The 21,310-nt window shown below is 37.1% G+C and overlaps 1 protein-coding gene across 1 annotated transcript; it reads right to left on the bottom strand.

Moving 5' to 3' along the window:
- Positions 1 to 12,579: 12,579 nt before the first annotated feature.
- Positions 12,580 to 19,985, bottom strand: LOC109074968 (protein BTG1-like). The gene is made up of 2 exons (XM_019090964.2): positions 19,513 to 19,985; positions 12,580 to 15,910 (listed from the first exon to the last, which is right to left on the bottom strand). Exons 1-2 carry the CDS (start codon positions 19,655 to 19,657, stop codon positions 15,507 to 15,509), a joined length of 549 nt encoding a protein of 182 aa, XP_018946509.1. The 5' UTR covers positions 19,658 to 19,985; the 3' UTR covers positions 12,580 to 15,506.
- Between the last annotated feature and the right edge of the window lie 1,325 nt (positions 19,986 to 21,310).

Genomic DNA, 21,310 nt, shown 5'->3' on the forward strand with positions numbered 1-21,310 from the left:
ACCAGTGTAAACCAGCAAAGGCCAGCATAAAACAGCAAAAGGACCAGCATAAACCAGCAAAAGAACAGCATAAACCAGCAAAGGACCAGCATAAACCAACAAAGGACCAGCATAAAACCGCAAAGGACCAGCATAAACCAGCAAAGGACCAGCATAAAACCGCAAAGGACCAGCATAAACCAACAAAGGACCAGCATAAACAACCTCAAAGGAACAGCATAAACCAGCAAGGAACCAGCATAAACCAACAAAGGACCATCGTAAACCAGCAGAAGGACCAGCATAAACCAGCAAAGGACCAGCATAAACCAGCAAAAGGACCAGCATAAACCAGCAAAGGACCAGCATAAACCAGCAAAGGACCAGCATAAACCAGCAAAGGACCAGCATAAAACCGCAAAGGACCAGCATAAACCAGCAAAGGACCAGCATAAACCAGCAAGGGACCAGCATAAACCAGCATCAAAACATACCTAACCAGCATATGCCAGTTTTTTCAAAAGGGTGAGCCTGTCTTAAGTAAAAGTTTGACCAACTAGCACTAAGCCAATAAGTAATCAGTCTTATTTTTGGATTTAACTTTTTTTGACTAATCTATGCTTTTAAAAAAATTATGACCAGTCTCAAAGGAAAAATTAGATGACTAAATGTTAACTAAAAAGTTTGGAGACCCCTTCCATATACGTAGGACATAATTAGTAGAGCATAATTCTATAGACATAATGTCATCTTGATAAGAGTAAAAGATTTGTTTCATATGCAGTCATGCAGAAATCGCCAAGTCAAGCGAGCTGTCTGATAGAGCGTCAGTTTTCATAGAGGCGACGACAGACAGAAAACAGATTGATTGAGATAAAATTCCTAAAATGTTTTAAATGTATGTGGGATGGCCTATTTATGTACTCTCTGTTTCTAAAACGGATCATGAGACTCTCCGAACGAAAAGATAGATAAGCAAACAATGGCTGACAAACACACACAAGCAGCGAAACAAAGCTACTCTCTCGTCAGGCATCATTCCAGCTGCCCTGGGGTCCTGCACACAGATGTACTCCCTGGAAACAAGAGCTGTCTACACACAGAGAAACACACAGTGAACGTCTGGTAAAAAGACTAGCCTGCCCACACAAAAGAGCTCTGGTGGGCTTTGTTGCTGTCTGGCTGGGCAGGGGAGAGGTGAGGTGCATGCCAGAATTTGCCCACGTTTGTATGTGTGCACAGAGCTCTGGGGGTGGTCACCACAGCAACAGGGCAAAAGGACTCTTTTCTCCTCATGTGATTGTCGTTGTTTGATTTTCCCCTCTTTTTGCACAAGCCACAGAAACTTTCCATTAGCTCAGCGTAAACATATGTTAACCTCTATGTTTTCCTCCTGTCCTCTTCACGCCATCTCTGCAGTGACAACGACCTGTGAAAATGCTATCCTATTCATCGTATCTGATCTTCGTTTTTTGTTGTGAAGGGTTTTGATGTTTTTATCCTACATGCTTAATACGCTTAACTTAAGCTTGATGTAATAAGCACTTTTACAACATTGCACTGTTTGGTGGACATGCTAACTACACCATAACATTTCTGCAACATAAAAAACACTTCTCAGTCACAAAGGTATAGTAAGCTGCCTGTCATTGGAATATATTTGCCAGTGAACTAAGTCTATTTGTAAGCTTTAAGTTTATTGTTTGAACATTATTCTACAGCCTAAATATGACATCCGAGAAATTTAGCAAGTTTGGTTTGGCTTTGTTTTTATTGTGAATAATGTTATATTAATGTTTTATAACTATTTTAAGGGATAGGCCACACAAAAATGTAAATTCTGTCATTATTTACTCTTGTTGCAAATATTCCAAACCTGTATGCATTTATTTCTTATGCTGAACACAAAAAAACACAATTTCGGTTTCCATTGATAACTATTGTATTTTTGTATAATGGGAACCAAAAATGTTTAGTTCTTCATAATTTCTTTGTTTGTGTTCCTTCTGTGAGATCAGGTATGGAACAACATGAGGGGGGTTTCATGATTTCAATATTCTTTATTGGAAGGACTATCCCAATAAAGGTATTTTCACATCAACGTTGCATAAATTTTTAGTTACCTGACTGAAAATAAAATGCAATTCCCTGGTCACTGATAAGGTGAACGTTAGCATGTTCAAATATGTTACGGTTACAGTTATGCAGATAAAAACTAGTTATCATCTGTACCCATAGTTACCTTAAAATGATGAAATGGTAATGACAGCCACTGAAAGCCAAGGCAGCATTCTCTCATCTCTCATAATTTTGTTTTTAGGGTTGAGTGTTTCTTCACAGAAACCTCTTAAAAGGTTGTTTACTACTGATTAAAGGTTTAGAGTCAGTAAGTTTCTTGATCACCAAATCAGCATATATTAGAATGATTTCTGAAGGATCATGTAACACTGAAGACTAGAGTAATGATGCTGAAAATTCAGCTTTGCACCACAGGAATAAATTACATTTTAAATATATTCAAATAGAAAAAGAGTTATTTGAAATTGTAATAATTTTTCACAATATAACTGTTTTCACAGCATTTTGGACAAAATAAATGCAGCTTTGGTAAGCGTGAGAGACTTACTCTAAATAATTACTGTATAATTGTGAAACCAAACAAACCTAAGCACTTGGGTAGTGATAGATTCACAGATCTGAATGCACATGTGAGAAGTACTAGTTTCTTCCTGTGCCAGGATGTTTCATCAGATACGAGGCGTGTCCGGGCATGTCATGTGTCAGGCTGTTCTAAATAAGGTCCTGTAGGTGAGGAATCCAGGGGAGTTTTGCTGTTAATCATTATGAGATGCTCAACCAATAGGAGACCAGGGAGGTGCTGTTATCACTATGGGCCATCAAGAAAAATCCCCTTGCTTTCCTGTGCCGAGAAGGGAAAGTTAAAAAGGACCAAGTGCCAGGCAATCACTGTGGAGGGAATATTACAGCAGGTGAAAGTGAAAGCAACAAAAATGTTTTGCAGAATTAGACTTCACTGTTAATCCCTCACCTTTGTATGCAAAACCTCAAGGTCTACATAAAATAACACCAATAAATACACAAATAGAAAGGAGAAGTTTATTCACTTTCACATGTTTAAGGATGTTTTACATTTTAGTAAATGCATTTGGACCTTTACAAACCAGGAACATTTCACCCAATATATAATTTACTTCATTATTTTTTTTTTGGTTGACAGTGATCTCAGTCAGTGCACATCCAGTTACTACTGCTTTGTAACAGTACGCAACACATAATAAAGAATATTTTATTAACCTAAAGAACCTTTTTTCACTATAAATGAACATTTTGTGGAATGGAAAGGTTCCATGGATGTTCAAGATTCTTAATGGAACCATCAATGCCAATAAAAAAGATTTTTCCATGGGCTGCATATGGGGAATCTGCGACAGGTTGATAGACTGGGCAGCATATGTTAGATGTTGGCTTCTGTTCTCTCTCGTATATCTTTCCCTGCAAACGTGCCTGGATCTTGTGTGTATGAGCAGTAACTATTCTTTTTGTGGCATATATCATGGGAACATTCTCATTAAACCTGAGAAGTGATTATTAGATTATCACTAGGAAGTGGCTTTGGCCTGTTGCTATGGTAACGGCATAAAAGCGGCATCAGTATCCATGCATTTCTTGGTTAATTCTCTGCACCCTGTGCTCAATAATCAAAGTAGCTGTTTACAATATCTCAACTGCGTGATATTTTCTTTGAAAGAGCAAAGCCTGTTAAGTAATACTTAAAGCAAAATCAACTGTTGAATGAATTATTGGGTTTTGTTCTTTTTAACCAGTGTCAGAATCAAGGTCAGACATTAACCAGGACATTCCAACTAAAATGACAAAAAAAACAATGTTTAGGTACATGGGGAGCAAAGCTTCATGTTTGAGCATTTAGATATAACTAAGTGGCACTATTACTGAAACTACGAGATCTCAGCTGCTCTAGAAAAGAAAAAGAAAATGCATTTTTATCTGTTACATGTTCCCTGTGCCCTGTCTGGACTTTTATGTTGAAGTGTTTTCTGTGCTTTGGTTGTAGTCTGTTTGTAGTCCATTTGTGTATTGGTTCCCCATGATTAGGTTCCCCAAATGTTTCCCATTTACCTTGTTACCGTGCTTGTGTTGGACTCGTGGTTCCTCTAACCAGTTTCCCTCCCACTCAGGGGGTCAGGAGCTACATAAATCTTTTAACTGATGAGAGACACAATTGACCAGTTTCTCAGGTGATGAGCCTGGGATCCAGAAGGACAGATCTAAAAATAGAAGAAAAGCACTATATTGATTGACTGCAGTGGGAACTCAAGCACTGAATATCTCACAATAAAACTGCATCATTTCAACAGCTCTAGATCTAGATCATTTTCCCCCATCTGATGACACTTCATAATAATCACGGATTGTCAAACTTTAAATAGGACAAAAACACTAAAGCACCATAAAAGTAGTCCATATAACTAGTAGATTATGTTCAAGCCTTCCACAGCCAAACAATAGCTCTGTAGTGACCATAAGTCACTACAGACTGATAGTGCATGAATTTTATGGACTTTATGATGATTTTATGGTTCTATTCTTTTTCACAACAACAACTTGCTCAACAAAAAACCATCAATAATAAATATATAAATATGTATATTATATATATATAATAACACCTAACTGATTAAGGAAGACATTATAATATACAATATACATTCTGCATGATTTAGTAATTTTATAATGTTACACAAGATTTCTGTTCTTAAATAGGTGCCATTCTTTGGAAATCTTCAGAATCTTCAGAATCCTTAAAAAAAATTCTAGTGGTATCACTGTCTTAAAACTGTTTTCAACGTTGATAATAAGTAATGTTTCATATTATAATGATTTCTGAAGCATCACTGAAGACTGGAGCAATATCTGTGGAAAATTCAGCTTTGCCAAAATTAAATGTTAAAATATATTAAAATAAAAGCAGCTATTTTTTATTGTATTATTAATATTAGGTTTGCTGTATTTTGTTCAAATAAATGCAGCATTGGTGAGCATAAGAGTTTTCTTTCAAAGAAATTCAAATGGATCAGATTATTGACAATCAATCATATTTTTATTCAATATTTTAGAATTTTATCACACCACACTGCTTTTTGTTAGAAGTAGCAGCTTGTTACTGGTAAATTTACACTACTGAAAATATCTACTGTCTCACTCAAAAAAAACAAACAAACATATTTAGTAGTTAGTAGCTATACTCGCTTTTTTTAGTTAGTTGCTCCCAACTCTTCCTGGGAAGTTTAACCCCAGTTTATGGTAACAGGACACACACACTTCAGCTCAGTTTCTCTGTTTCACTACAAGTTCTTTCGGCTTTAGGAAAAGCTGTGGCAACACCATGGCGACAGAAGCCCCTGATTGTGAGTCACACAGGGATTGTTGCAGTGAATGTCACAATGGCTCTTGCACAATCTCAAAGGGTGAGAGAGCACATTCCTGTTTTCTGCATGAAAAACAGGACGAGGGCGAGACTGACGTGTACATGCACAGACAACAAGGCCAAGGCACAAACTTTCTGCTGGTGTAGCTGCACCACAGCACGTTCAGCATGCTATTATTTACAATAAGGTTGAGTCTGTTAGCATTAGCTAAAGCAATAGTTAAGATGTTCATTGTTAGCTGATGATTCCTAATGCATTAACTACTGTTAAAGAATTAAAACTGATCATAACTAACCCAAAATACATGAATAAAAAAAATGTTTTTTTATATTTAAGTTTTCAATATATTTTGCAAGGTACATTTTTTAAACAAATATTACAAATTATTAATTCATAAATATAATGTGGTATTTGGCGAGTCACATCACATGACATTTTACAACATTAATTAGCCTTAAAAAGGTTCTCTATGATATAATTTCCTGTATTAAGAGTTTTATTTTACTTTATTTGATTTTATTAAAATTTTTTGCATGCTGATTGCACAACATGACTGATTTGGTGGGCAAAGTTTTTCAAATGTATAAGACCTTGTCTGTTTATGTTCTTGAATATTTTTAATTTGGAACGATCAAATAAAAATACAAATGAGTGTACACATTTAACACATTGTTAACAAGGTTTTTAAATACAGGTAATTAGGTGCTATTTTTAATAGCATGAATTATTATTTTATAAATACCATAAATAGTTGTGGTGCAAATTCACAAAATGAAGCAATTATTCAAATGATACATTTTGCAACTTAAAGGCATTTGTGTACAGAAATTACTGCTGTCGATCAAGACACAACCACTGATGATAATTCCGCGAAAGAATTTAATTGGTGTAAATATGACTCTTATTTTTAAATATACAGTATATATATGTGTGTGTGTATATATAATATACACATATAAGCATAAGTTGTTTGCAGACAGATAACCACTTGATCTCTCATGATGGAAAAACTAAACCATTCTCACGCAACCTCCCACATCTTGGAATCAGCCTTACGGGTAGAAGCGAACTATTAAACCTGTATTATAAAAGACAGGTTAACACCCTCACACACCTCACTGAAATGCTCCAGAGGATCCACCTCACAAAAATCTCAGACATGGTCTCCATAAATGAGAGAGACCTGAATATAACCACCATAAAAATAAGCACGGGTGAAGGAGTAGCCAGAAGGAGAGTAGAAAAACAACAGCTTTGCCATGAAAGAGGAGAAGGAATGCGTGTGTGTGAGAGAGACACACAGAGATTTACAGGGGTCTGTCAGTAGCAGAAGGGATTTCACTCATGCTCTGGTAAGAAAAAACTAGGTCAGGATGAGCAAAACAGTATGAAGCATTACGTGATGAGTATGTCCAAATGTATAGTCGTGCCTGTATATTGGGGTCCAAAAAGTGAAAATGCTTATTTTTTTTAATACAATATTGTACACTCTAAATGATATTAGGGTCAGTGACAAATAAGAGTGGCCACAATACAGAAGAGGCCAAATATTTTAAAGAGGCAAAAATTTGTGGATTCATATTGGTAAAACTTTTATACTATTTTCAAGAAAAATATAAGCATAATGACTAAAAATGTCATGTGGTGCACCAATCAAAAATAATAGCCATTTCCTTCACCTTGAATACATGCATCTTAATCATTATTTTATATATATATATGAAACCTCATAAATGTGTGTTTACCATATTGACCTGCTGGCGTCATTCGTGCTGCTTCATAGCAGTTAATAAGCCCTGAATGTCCCAATCTCCCACACATGTAATGTGCTCTTCACTGCAGTAATCACTGCACATTACAGCAATCAGTCCTAGTCGCTATGGCAGCTATTACTATCACAGCTGCCCAGGCGTCTATAGATGTTATGATCCACGGAGGCTCAGTAATAGATGTGGTTTACGCACATTTGCAACAAACACAAGTAGTGCGGCCTACATGTTCTTTCGTTTCACAGCATCTAGCACCTTTTCAGCACATTTGTTTGTGTAAATCAAGTAGTCTAATGTCAGAAATGTAACATTTGAGATGGCAAACAGCACGGCTGTACTGGGATCCATTACAGCTCTGCGCAAATGTTGTTTATCTGAGGATGCGCTTCCAGAGTGAATTAATTGAACCGTCTGAGTAAATTAGTTACTAATTGGTCTCAGAGGCATGAAAAAATGCCCCATGTTACTCACTGATAACAGCGAGCTGCTTTTCTGGGTCAAGGCTGCTCAGCTCACAAAAAAAAAAAAAACAGGTCTGGATCTGAAAGTTGACATTTAGGGGAACCAAATGATGTGCTAACTTACACAACAACACTGTTTTTGCTCAAGATATAACCACAGAGGAAGAGTGTTGCACATTTTGCGATAAAATGAAATATTTAGTGCTGTCGAACACAAGAACAAACTGTCCCTGGCTTTCAGGAAGGAATTATTAAGATTTAAATTGAGCTCTCATAAGACTATTCATCTTGCTCAACATAAAGTGGACATCTATTTAAAAACACAAAGAGAAGCGTGAAGTGCGCATGCAGTTTTGTTGTGATAAGGTTCAGACAGTTTCACACAATGCTGCAAGGTTGCAGCACACAGCATGTCTTCTATTGTGGTCGTTCTCTCTTATTCTTTTGTTGTCAGCTGTAAGGTTTGCAGTGTGCAGTTCAGCGGAAAACAGGAAACAGCTGAAGCACATTCGTGAGTTCCCAGAAAACACAAACATGTGCAGTTGTTTGCAGTCGGAGGGCTTTAAATTCACCACGTGCTAAGCTTACTGCCGTGCTCGTTCTTTATCACCTTTCCCCGTCTGATATATGTCATAATACTTATCAAACTAATAAAGTTTCTTATTAGTTCCAGAGTACATCAAAACAATTCAAAAGAATAGGTTTGGCTGCTGAGCTGAACATTCAGGGGATGTTTACCAAGGGTTTGACCTTCCCAAAACTTTTCATTCCATGCCAGGCCAAAGTACAACAAATCCACACAGAATAAATCTTTTAAACTCTGATCGGTACAAGAACATCATGCCATTTTTGAGCCAGAGACAAAATAATAGCTGACATTTACAGTACTGTAAAAAAACAAGCTATATGGGTGAATCACATGAAAGCTGTCAGGAACATGTCCAGGTCATATTTCACCCTAAACTCAAGGGAAAGTAATAAGAGATTATATTTTTCTTAAAGAAAATGAAACCTATTTTAGGGCCATTAAGACTGCACATTTTCCTTTATAATTCTAATAATCGTAATGCAAAAAAAAAAAACATTTTCAGTACAACAATGCAAAAAATACTTATTTTAATTATATTTTATGCATTATTTTTTCACATTATTTCACTAAAAACAACATAACAAACCATACCACCACAAAAAATCAAAATCTTGACATTATTATTATTTTATTTTATTTTTTTACAAATATCATGACATATCATATCACCACATGACATTACAATTTACAATATATGAACATGTACTACATTAATGAGAAAATAAAGCCAAATTTATGACCTGGACATGTTTCCGTGAGATTCGCTCATATGTGTGGGAAAGAGTGAGAAGGAGATGGCATTTTTATGTGTGTCTGCTTTAACTTGCTGTAATGTTTTAGAGTCTGGTTATCTTTTCCATTCTCTGGGTCAGCAGTTAACCACATCCACCACAGGCCAGAGACCTTCAGAGAGAAACAGTGAGCGAGAGAGGCCTTGTAAAAAGTACCCAGCTATTCTAAGTATTCCTCTCTCGATGTAAAAGCAGGAACATATATTCCATAACAGAAACAGAGAGAGAATATGGTATGACATATAGATCTGGGAGTTCCCTTTAAGACAAACACTACAAAAGAGATCATTACATACAGTAACATTCAAAAATTTGGGGGTTGTTTTGAAAGAAATTAATACTTTAAGCAAAGAATCCTGAAAATGAGTATCATGATTACCACACAAAAATGAAGTATTATTTACTTTAAATTTACCTCAAACTTGTAAGTGTGAGTCTAATTAGTTCTATTTCTATTTATGTCAACTCCACTAGCTTCTTTCCAAATTATAAAACACTTTCTGGTTTAAATTAAAAAATTTAATCCTAGATGTGGACTTAGACTTTTGAACCACACTGTATATACACAATTTATAGACAAAGTGAATATATATCAGCAGTAAAGAAGAGACATCTCCTCTGGTGACCCTCGCTATCAGCTCCATGCCTGTCTTCAGCAAACAGCAAGAGTAATAACTTAAACACTTATGATAAGATAAGTGTAAAAACAACAGATAACAACCATTTTCTCGACGCTCACTTTACACAAACATATAAAACATATGACAGAAAACCTGCTCTTGAATCAAACAAAAAATATTTTCCTAATATGCTGGAGGTTTATACACAGCATAAAAGATATTTATGGTATTTTCTTTCATATTATGTATAATTAATAAAAAGGAATAAGCTTATCCTGCCAGTTTCATGGAAAATATTCAGTTTGTTCTGTGGGAGGAAAGCAAAGAACACTTGGCAGGAGTAGAAAGAGTCTGAATAAAAGAAGAAAGAGTGAGAGGGAAAAGCATCCAGGTGAGTCTCTCCCACAGTGACAGAGATTGCAGTTTCCTTCCAGCTGCCTTCACTCAGGTCCTCTTTTGCTGTGGCCCTGTGCTGCAGATGAAGAATGAGAGGGTGGTTGAACGCCGCAAGGCAGATGTGAGAAGAAAGGGGAACAAACTGAGACCACACAGTGTGGAGGAACACACACACTTACAGCAAATCCACAGATAAGTTTTTACTGTGAACTCTAGCATTTAAACACAACCTTAAGCTCTTCCAGACTCTGAAGGCTTGTTTTCTGGTTTGTGATGTTTACTGCATGCATACTTCTTTGGAAAAACAGGACCGCTTGAGCATTTTGGACAGAATGACTTAAGCAGAGTATAAAAACAAGTAAGGTGACCTCTGGCAAGGCCTGGGGGTAAATAAATGTATTGGACCTGTTTGAGTCACACAGGCACACACACAGAATTTATGTCCCATTTCAAACACTCTCACTGCTTTCCAAGTGTTCGGACAACTATAGATCCAACAAACAGCCATCCAGGACTTTTCATGCTCCCTAATCTCCCTATTAATCTTCTCCCCACCCCCAACTCTCTTTCCTTCTCTGCATTGTCTACTGAATTGAAATACCCTCCAATGTAGACTGCTTCCAAGCAACCTATGAAACAGAAGCTTGGAGATTGTGCCAAGACAATCCACCAACTTTCTTTTTTTTTCTTCTTTTTCTTTTTAACCAGAGTCAGCACTTTAACATGGTACCCACAATACCTTGTGTTTGATCTTCTGCTCCAGCTAGAGACAATGATCCTTGCAAACCTGCATGTTTTCCCTTCTCAAACACAAAAGAAAATTTTCATCGATATAGACAACCTTACCTGACGTAAGTTTGAGCTTTATGTCAGAAGAATATTACTTTCAAAAATCATATAATATCATATAATATCATATAATACAAATTTATTTGTATAGCGCTTTTCACAATTTACATCATTCCAAAGCAGCTTTACAGAAAATGCTAAATGGATTTTTTTTTTTTTTTAATCTAAATGGATTTAGATATCCTAAGTACTAATTAAAGTCTCATAACCTTAAAGAGTGTGATGGATTGTAGGGCATAAGAAGATAAGTTAAATATACAGGAGCAAACCATTTAGGGCCTTATAGGTTAGTAGCAATATTTTGATATCAATACGGAACTTAATGGGTAACCAGTGCAGAGATGATACAATTGGGGTAATATGATCATATTTTTTGACCTGGTAAGAACTCCAGCAGCTGCATTTTGGACTAACTGTAGCTTGTTTATTGAGTATGCAGTACAACTCATGCATTACAGTAATCCAGTCGAGAGGTAATAAATGCGTGAACTAGCTTTTCTCCATAAGAAATAGAAAACATATTCCATAGCTTAGCAATGTTTCTGAGGTGGAAGAAGGCCATTTTTGTAACATGAAATATAATTTTTGAAAGGTAAGTTGTTCTCTAATATAACCCCCAGGTTATATTTTAACTGCAGAGGATGATGTAACAGTACATCCTTTTAGTTGCAAAATTTATTCTAAGAGATTCTGTATGCAGGTTTTTGGTCCAATAAGTAATGCCTCAGTCTTTCCAGTTTTCATCTGGTCATGATGAAATATATAACTGAATTAAATATATATGAGTACCAACGGCATAGCAGTGGAAACCAATTCCATGTTTTCTAAAATTGTTGCCAAGTGGCAGCATGTATATTGAAAATAACAGAGGGCCTAACACAGATCCTTGCGGCACCCCATAACTTACTGATATTAACATGGATTTTTCACCATTTATGTAGACAAAATGGTAATGATCTGCTAGGTACACTCTAAACCACCATAATGCAATGCATAATGCATAATGCAAATAAAGAAAGATAACTAACTATATACTAGCATCCAGACCAATTCACAAGCTGCAGTTGTGTCATCTGCCTCTTTAAATGCTCACGCTCTTAAAAGTTGGGTGGATTCTGACTGGCTGTTAATGTTTTTTGTAAGTAATGTTGGGCATTTATAATTAACTTTAAGCAGGTTCATGTCTAATATTTTCACAAACTAGAATCATGCTCTACTAACGTCCATGCAGACTTCCTCTATTTGTCCAAACACAAGAAAAAACTGAAAAGCAGTGACTTCAGGGCTCTGTTACTAACTGAAGTCTGGCATATTTGTTCTAAAATGGCCATACTGAAACAGCAAAACTGTCCCACCCAGTGTTATTGTAAATATCTTCCAAAAAGTCACAAAGAACATGGAGAAGTCTATTTCACATCTGCAAGATGTATTTTTTTTAAAGTGTTTGCTCATCTGCAATACGTCTTTGGGACATTTCCTTTCAGATGTCAAATAGACGTTTAGAAGTTTTCTTTAAGATGTTTATGAATGTAAATAAAACTGACATCTTAAAGACGTCTATCAGACAGATGTTTGTACACAGCAGACATCTTGCAGACATGTGTGTGCTATCTGGGATGAGCATGTTTTGATAAAGAATAAGACCAGGTCTACGGGAAACCATTGCCAAGATAGGAAATCTTTTATTACAGAGAAAAAAAAAACTTTTCTTCCAAAATATAGAAATCTGTACAACTTCAGCACAATCAATTTACATGAACTGTACAAATTTACAGCAGTTCATCACAACATACCCAAGAATGAGGAAAAATAATGAACACGAGATGTACAGACAGGAAAAAAATCACAAGTTACAGACAGCTTTATCTTGGGTTGCTCAGAATTTTTTCTTTTTCTTTTTTTATTTTAATAAAAAAAAAGAAAGAAAGAAAAGATACGAGGGGGGAAAAAACAAGGAAAGTCTATCAGCACAGAGCATGGAAACTGAATTTTTTTTTTTTTTTTTTTACCAAAACAACTTTGGTCCTCTCCAACACTCCTAACACAAATGGCTTCACTTATGAAAGAGGAATTCAAGTTAAAATATGAAATAAAAAAAACAACACGTCTAAACACAGCAAAATATCAATTATTGGCACTTCCCATATGTATGGTTATGTACTTACTCTACCATATGTTGTACAATAATACATTCTACAAATATGGAACCACCTCAGTTGCGAAAGTGGCAATAACATGAATCACTTCTGAAATAACCGACAAAATTCCCAACTGAATCATTCCCTTCTGTTTTTCACATTTTAACCTGCACATCCATAAGAGTTTCAATGAATGTCTGTAGCCTGAGCTTGGCAATACATTCCAATCGAGACACGTCGGTCTCAAAAAGTCACATAACTTCAATGTTTAACCTATTAGTGCATTTCATGTGCTCTTGCCTCAGAGTAGACTTGAGTTTAGACTCACAACGATACTTAAAATTTGTGTGCAAACGCTTACCGAACTGAAACGGAGAGTGGAAATGGTTTGCTGATGTTATTTCAGTGGAGGTGGGGGAGGGGGTAAAGTAGTTTGTAGTAGTTTAAAAGCTGCAGATCTAAAAAGCACTCAATTTGTCTGTTCCAATTTGGTTACGATCACCAGAATGAGGTTAAAAAGCTTTAATATTAAAACAATCAGGCGAAGGGGGCCTCCTCTCAGAGTTCAAAGCATTCAGAAGGGTGGGATGGCAAACTAAATCCAAATATCAAGGTTCGACCCGTACTTAAAATGTCAATTTAAATTTAAAAACGCCTTTCTGCCTCTCTAAAATAGACCAAAATAACACAGAAAGGGACGGCAGTGCATCGACAACCCAGCGTTACCCATGGTCCTCTAGGGTCAAAAGTATTAGCACACATTGGACTGATAATCAGCACCTTGTCTCTGCAGTTTAGTGGCTAAGGCAAGAGCAGTCCGTCGCACACATACAGGCACACAAAGCCTGCAATCAGCTTATTTTTTGCCCACTCACGCCAATGTAAACAGAATCGTCCAGAACCAGGAGCACACTGTATGTCTCTTCCCGTCCCAACTCGGCCCTGTATGTAAGGCTCAGTAGGTTTTGGAGTGCGCTCGGTATGTGTGCTGGCATAAAAACTCTCCTGCAGACTGCGAGAAGGGGGCCGGAGAGGATTGTAGCTGCCCTGATGTGAGGGTCCTACCCCCTCCTTCGACAGGCTTAGGGAGGGAGGTGATATGTTTTGACGGCGCACTCCTAGTTAAGACTGAGACCAGTGACGACTTGCTGGAAAGTGCGTCGGGAGACTCTCTGTAACAAGCGAGCATCACTGGCCAGGCGATTCTGCGAGAAGATGGGCAACATTGGTCCGTTTTTTGATGCCGTTTCTTGCTGGTCTGTTGTCTCTTGCCATGTACTGGCCTTAAATGGAGTCCTATAGATGGAGAACTAATCTCTAACAGCCTGAATCAGTCATTCGAAAGGATAAAAATGGGGGAAGAGAGAGAAAGAGAGAGAGAGAGAGAGAGAGATCAATCCAGGATTGAAATTTCTCTCTCGCCTCGGAAATATTGCAATCACGTTGCTCTGTGCAGAGCGCAAACAGAGAGAGCGAATTACGACAACTGAATGAGGAGGTACGCAATGGAATGCAGCTGGGTCGAATCGAAATGTCATCCCACACAGTCTAAAATGTCAAAGTGCATTCAACGTCCTTTCTACATCAAGCAGAGAGTAAAGACCACATCTGCTCAAAGTAAAATAAAACAACTTCGCTACATCTTTCATTTTGGTATGACGAGGGGCTTAATTAATTCAAATGTTTTGTCTGCATTAGATTTGTCTTTTTTTTTCTTCTTCTTCTATTTTGTTAGAAATTACATTCATCCAGGAGGGAGCCCCTAGAAAAAGCTACAAGCATGAGAACCTTTGCATCACAGTGCCATCAACGGCTAGCGTGGGTAACAGTATGACACAGGTATTCCACCGCAGTAGAGTACAGGAGGCTGTTTGAAACTGGTTCATGTCGACCTGAAGCTCAAAATAAGGCCCGGTTGCATACCAGACAACAAGAAGAGGGACAAAAAGTACCGCTTTGTGGTCCAAAAAAGTGAGGTTTTTAGAAGGAAAAAAGAGGCTTGTAGCGGATACTCAGGTCTGGAATAGCTGCCGGCAGGTCTGGGCTTCAGCTCGACAGTGAACAGTGAAATGATAAAACAGGATTCTGTGAATAATTCCTTAACATTTTAGAGGGAGTCTGCATTTATGCGTTAACAGAAACCGTGAAAGCGAAAGTGCAAAGTCAACATCGGCAGACGAAAAAGCCCCCCACCAGGACCGCCGACGTAGGAGTGGGCCAGTCTCTGTGAGCTGGGGGGCCGGGCGATGTTTCAGGTCTTCATTAGCTGCCCCAGGGTCAAGCCTCTGGTAGATCCAACACAATAACAGAACAGACAACCAAACGAGTGAAAATTAAACCTACGAGGTTTCCATCACCGGGATGATAGGACACATCCTGTTTTTTTTTTTTCTTCTTCTTCTCCTTTCTCTTTTTAATTTTTTTAAAAATGACTTCTGTGACCAATTTAGCTGGACACAGTCATCATGTAGGGTTTAGCAGGGCTGGTACGACCCATAACCAGTAGTTCCTCCTTGCAGCTGATGTGACTGTCCACCATCGGAGATACCTGGGTGACAGACGAGGCGGGGTTGCTGTTTCCAGTGGTGATGCTGGGGTTTCCGTTGGTGCTGGGGTGGGACTCGTAGAGCACGCAGATCGAGCCGTCCTCTCCGATGCGGTAGGACACTTCAAATGGGTCGACCCACAATGTGAGCTCACTGGGAAGCAGCAGGTAGAGTTGCTGGATGCTCAGGCCAATGCGCTGGCCGGCCTGTCCCACCAGAGGGTCCATCTTGTGATTGATGCGTATGCAGCGATACCCAGAACCTTTGTTGGGACGGTCTGGGAACCAGTGGTGCTTGTATTGCTCTGTAAGAGAGAGATTAGAATAATAAATAAAAAGCATTGGTAAACAAAACAACAAACAAAAAAACAAATAACAGACATTACATATAATAATAATAATAATAAACTCATTTGTTTATTTGAAATGCTGTTTAAGATTTTTCTGTGAAACAGTTTTATTTTTAACTCCATTACAGATGCACAGATATTAAAATTTTGGATGAAAAGTCACAGCCAGTATTACAGTTCTGTGTTATTTTTGTTGTTGTTGCTGTTCTTAAAAGCCATTTGAAAGATTAAATTAAAATTGATATATATATATATATATATATATATATATATATATATATATATATATATATATATATATATATATATATATATATAAAATCATAATAATATATAATCATAATAATAATAATAATAATAATATAATGTACAATAAATACAATAGCAAATAAAACTTTTAAACAAAAATTAATTTATCTCAAACATTAAAAATCCCCAAAAAAAAATTTTAACTAAATTAGGGATGTACCGATATTAAAACTGGCTGAAAAGATTATACTAATTACCAATATAAAAACTCACCAAAAAGTTGATACTAATTTTGATGTTATATAGGCATCATAAAAAATTTTTTAGTTTGTCTCAAACATTAAAAATCCCCAAATTAATATTTTATGTAGATTATAATTGACAATTTTAAACAACTGATTTAATTTTAAATGATTAAGTATATCAGACTACAAACTGAGTATAATTAATTATTAGTGTAATTAAAGAACACTATCATTAACTAAGTGATTGCTAGATGTAAAATTAGGTGGAAATGAACATGCATTTTAAATATACATTATCAGCCAATAATTTTCAGGTATTATTACTAATATTGGCAGATAGATGACATGTCCAATAAACAAATATTACAATTATGTAGTTGTTAATTATAGGCATCCTTAACTACACTAAGACAATGGTTATAGTTCTTGAATCCATCAAAAACGTTTATTTTGCTTGTGTTATTCTAGCAATAAAAGGAAACATGGATGCAATGCAAGTAGGGACGGACAAATGATTACATTTAGAAAGGAAAAGAAAAACAACTAAATACTACTTATCTGCCCACACATACCATAACCATAATAAAATTAAGCATGTTTAAAAAGAGAAAATACAAATTCTGGTAGTTTGGCCTTGTATTGCAGCAAATGTAGCAGTAGAAAGGGGGCGAGGGTCTAGAAAGGATGTTTTTCACAATGTGAAATGATAGTTGGTAGAACGCAGATAAACAACCATTAACCATCTGTGTCAGAGGCCTACGTGACAGAGAGAGAGAGAGAGAGAATCATTTGATTACACAATCCCCTTTCTTCAAACACAACGAGACCAAAAGGGTGAAGTCCTGGCAGAGCATTTGGAGGGGGAGGGACCATCCTCTTAAAGACAAAGTGTCCCATTTAGACTATATGATTTTATTATTTCATGGCTCAAATGGATCAGCTTTGCTTTTTGCAAGTAGGGGATGTTTTTGTCCATATCTTTTAAGATAATTCATTAATAATAACGGCGACTCCAAACATCAAATCATGACTTTTCAAAAGTGCCAAGTTACACCATGCACAAAGGACTCGTCTTCCAAAAAGAAAAAGACTTCTCGCAATTGCTTTTTCAATCCCTTCTGGCTCTGTGTATTGGGTGACAGGTGGAGAACAGGAGACAGAAGGATGGGTCTCAAGCCTCTTTGTGCGGCTCTGAAATAGGCCAGGCCCCCGCAGGCCACCTGTAGACTTAGATAATGCCGCCTGTGTGCTGTCTGTGACGTGACGTCCCATTCTCCTGGAAGCCTGGTACACAATGATCAATGCAGATCAACCCACCCACAACTCTGGACGGAGCCCAAACCGCAACAATGCACGTACTACACATAAAAACGTTCAACGAAGTGAAAATGTTGCTTGTTGTTGTCCAAATAGCCTTGTGGTGGCTGTATTATGAAGTCTTATTTGTGAAAAAGTCCTGCTGTGAGGTTGAGAATTAGGACAAATCCGTGACAAACGTGTATTTAGTAATGTGATTAGAGAACAGGAAGCAGAAACAGATTTTCAGATTGATCTTACACAACAACTGGTTTCAATCTGGCATTCCTCTCTCAAATGCACATTTTAAATGTGGAGAAGGAACTAAACCACTTTTTCTACCCTATGGGGATTATGAGGAGTCTTTGTTCCATTGTGTGGACATATGTAGGGCTGAGAACGCTGGGAAGGGAAGGAAGGAGAAGAACTAAACAAATCCTCTGCAACGGTAATATGCAATGTGAAACTAGCAGCCACACATCCTCCCTTTCACCACTGACGGCCATTTTGTCTGACTGGGGCCTCAACTCCATTTGTTTACAGACAGCATTTAGTGACTGCCTGTTCCCAACAAAAATAAAACATGTTTGTGTATATTATTTATATATATATATATATATATATATATATATATATATATATATATATATATATATATATATATATATATATATATATATATATAATGTATATGTATGTATGTATGTATGTATGTATGTTCATTTCTAATTTTCTCATCTGACTTTAAACACCTTAGACATATGTATTTGTGTATAACCTAAATTAGCTTGTTGTATTACCATTATATTACTGCCTTGTATGTTTCATTGTTATTTCATTGCTAGTACGCTGCATACTTCCATGTTTATTATAATGACGCACAGGCACAGTGTGCATTACATGCACTATTACCCGTATGCAAGAGAGATGAAACATCAACCCTAGATCTGATAGCTTAGATATTCAGACTTGCTGTGCATTACGTAATTTACTGCCTAGAACATATGGCAAGCCATTTCAACGTTCAATCCACAGAACTAACTAGTATCTAATTGAATTACTACCAAGCAATTTAATATTAATTACCTTTTCTCAATTTCACTAGTAACCAACAGCAGTAGTAGAAAAGGTATTAACACTAACATATAAAACACAAACTAACAAACAGTCTATATAAAACAGAATAACATGTCTAGTTTGTTACTAATAACAACTAAATAATTAATGGGTTAGTGACTAGTAACAATCGAGAAGATACTAGTATGTTATGAATAAGTAATATTGACTTAATAAATGGAGAGATCACTACTGGAAAAATTGTTAATGAATATCAGTCACTCTCAGAATACTTACCAGTTAGAGAACATTTACTACGTAATGATAAACATAATTTTAATTTTAAAAAAACGCTAGTTTTAATGAATTAATGTTAAAACGGCTTGCCACATGAAAAAAATCATCTATTTTTATTAAATACATAATCCGTCAGTAAACTGTGATTTTAATTACGAGATAATGTAAACGATCACATCTATAAATATCTATATCGTTTGGTCTTTTTTCGGTCTTTTAGCGTCGCTGTTTGTGTCGAAGGTTTCAACTGTTTATGTTCGTGCGCAACGCGTCCGCGCGCTTCCGCCTATGTGGCCAAGCACATAAATTAGCTCGTAAACAAAGAGATCGGTGTTTTTACACATTTTTAACAAACAAACGAGACAGATCAATAGATAGTGTATATAACAGTCATCTGTAAATACTGATACTTACCTGCCAGAATGTCCTGTAGAGTCTGGCTGAACGTCTGGAGCTGTCTGTCGTTCATATGTCCTTTAATCCGCAGGAATCTCGACAGAAACCCGACGGCGGCGTTTATCTCTGGTTTCATCGTTCCTCGGGCACACAGGGTATGCATTGAGAAGCTCCGTGCGCTGTATGGCCAATGCGCTTTTGTTTCCGTTTGCAAAATGATCCTTGTTTTTCGAGTGTTTTATTTCTCTGATGCCTATGCTGAGCATTTATTTGTCGAGGCAGGAAAAACTCGGAGAGTACTACGTGTTCCAGGACGGTTCAGTGCTGCGACTTGGGTTGTTTTGTCCGAAAAGACACATAGAGGTGGACTCCACCGTCCTCCGTCACTGTCCTCCAGCAAAGTAGACCGTAACGAAAGCGAGCAGCGCTTATGTAATGCCCCCTCCTCTACCAGCAGCAGCAGCAACAACAACGAGCCAATCACGATGCTGAGACGAGGTGACGTGTGCGCGGAGGAGTGGGCCCATTACGTCACAACACTAGAAATAAACAGAGCATGTGAAAAAGGGGATGGAGGAAGGCTTTTAACCCTTTCATCTGAACCACAACATACAGAGATTTCAGTGTCATGCACAACAATTGATATACAGACGTATATAATAAGGGCTCGCGCTGTGTTTTAAGAGATGTACTTCTGCATTCCGTATAATCCTCTGCAGTGATATTTGGAATTTCCCTCTCTCTCTTCAAGGGGAAGACCCGATGTGTAGTGTTCTATAGTGGCTTTATAAACTCACACATGTACATCCCACACAACCACACGTTTTTTAAGGAAGTTTGTTAGATAAGATTAAAAAAAATGTATACAATATTTGCATGAGATGACTCTGGCTTTTGAACACTGTTGGCAAATATAGAAAATAACCACACACAAAAAAATAAAAAAACAACCTTTGCATTAGCTTCAAAAAAGAGCAAAAAGAAATGATGGTAGACTGTATAATAGGGTTGTGGACCCGTACATTTCCACAGCTTGTTTTTCGTCCCTGAGAGAAACCTTGGCATTAGCAGAACAGCGGGTTAGGATGTTTGTATGTGGCTATGTATTTACCAGTGCGAATAAACCGCTGAAAGGTGTTTCAAAAGGACTACAAGGAACACTCTGACCTAATTCTGTTGCTTTTTCTGTTGTGGCCAAAGGCAAATTACCTCTAAACTACCATGTGCTGACTCAAGGCTCAACTTGACCTGCCCTGCACACTTATTCAATTATCCTGACATCTTGGTAATATCTGTATTAAGTAAATAACTATTCCGAGATCGTTAGGTCTCAGGCCTGGTCAGCTCTGTAAATCACTTTGACCCCAATGTCAAAAAATTTGTGAATGTCACTGTTTAGTTGGCAGTATTTAGAAGGCACATTTTGAACTTTCTGAACATTCTTTTAATTTAAAACGATAAAAGTAGCATTCGGCCTCATTTACACTAATGCGTTTTTGTTTTATAATGGCATTTTAAAATGAAATGGATCCTCGTCTACACTCGCATTTTCACTCCGTTTCAGATACGATCTCGGTCCACACTACACAACCGAAAACGCCTGTCACATATACATATATATATATATATATATATATATATATATACACATAGATGCATCATTAGAGACTGTTTCTATGGGCCGCTATACGTAAGGTGTCCGCCATATTGTAATGGTCAACTTGACGTCATTCACCATAATAATCAATGAATATTCAAAAGATGCCACAATCCTGCACAGAATGGCTCAACGGCTCTGTGAGAACCTACAGTTTGG

The sequence above is a fragment of the Cyprinus carpio genome, chromosome A4, assembly GCF_018340385.1.
Source record: "Cyprinus carpio isolate SPL01 chromosome A4, ASM1834038v1, whole genome shotgun sequence".
NCBI lineage: Eukaryota > Metazoa > Chordata > Actinopteri > Cypriniformes > Cyprinidae > Cyprinus > Cyprinus carpio.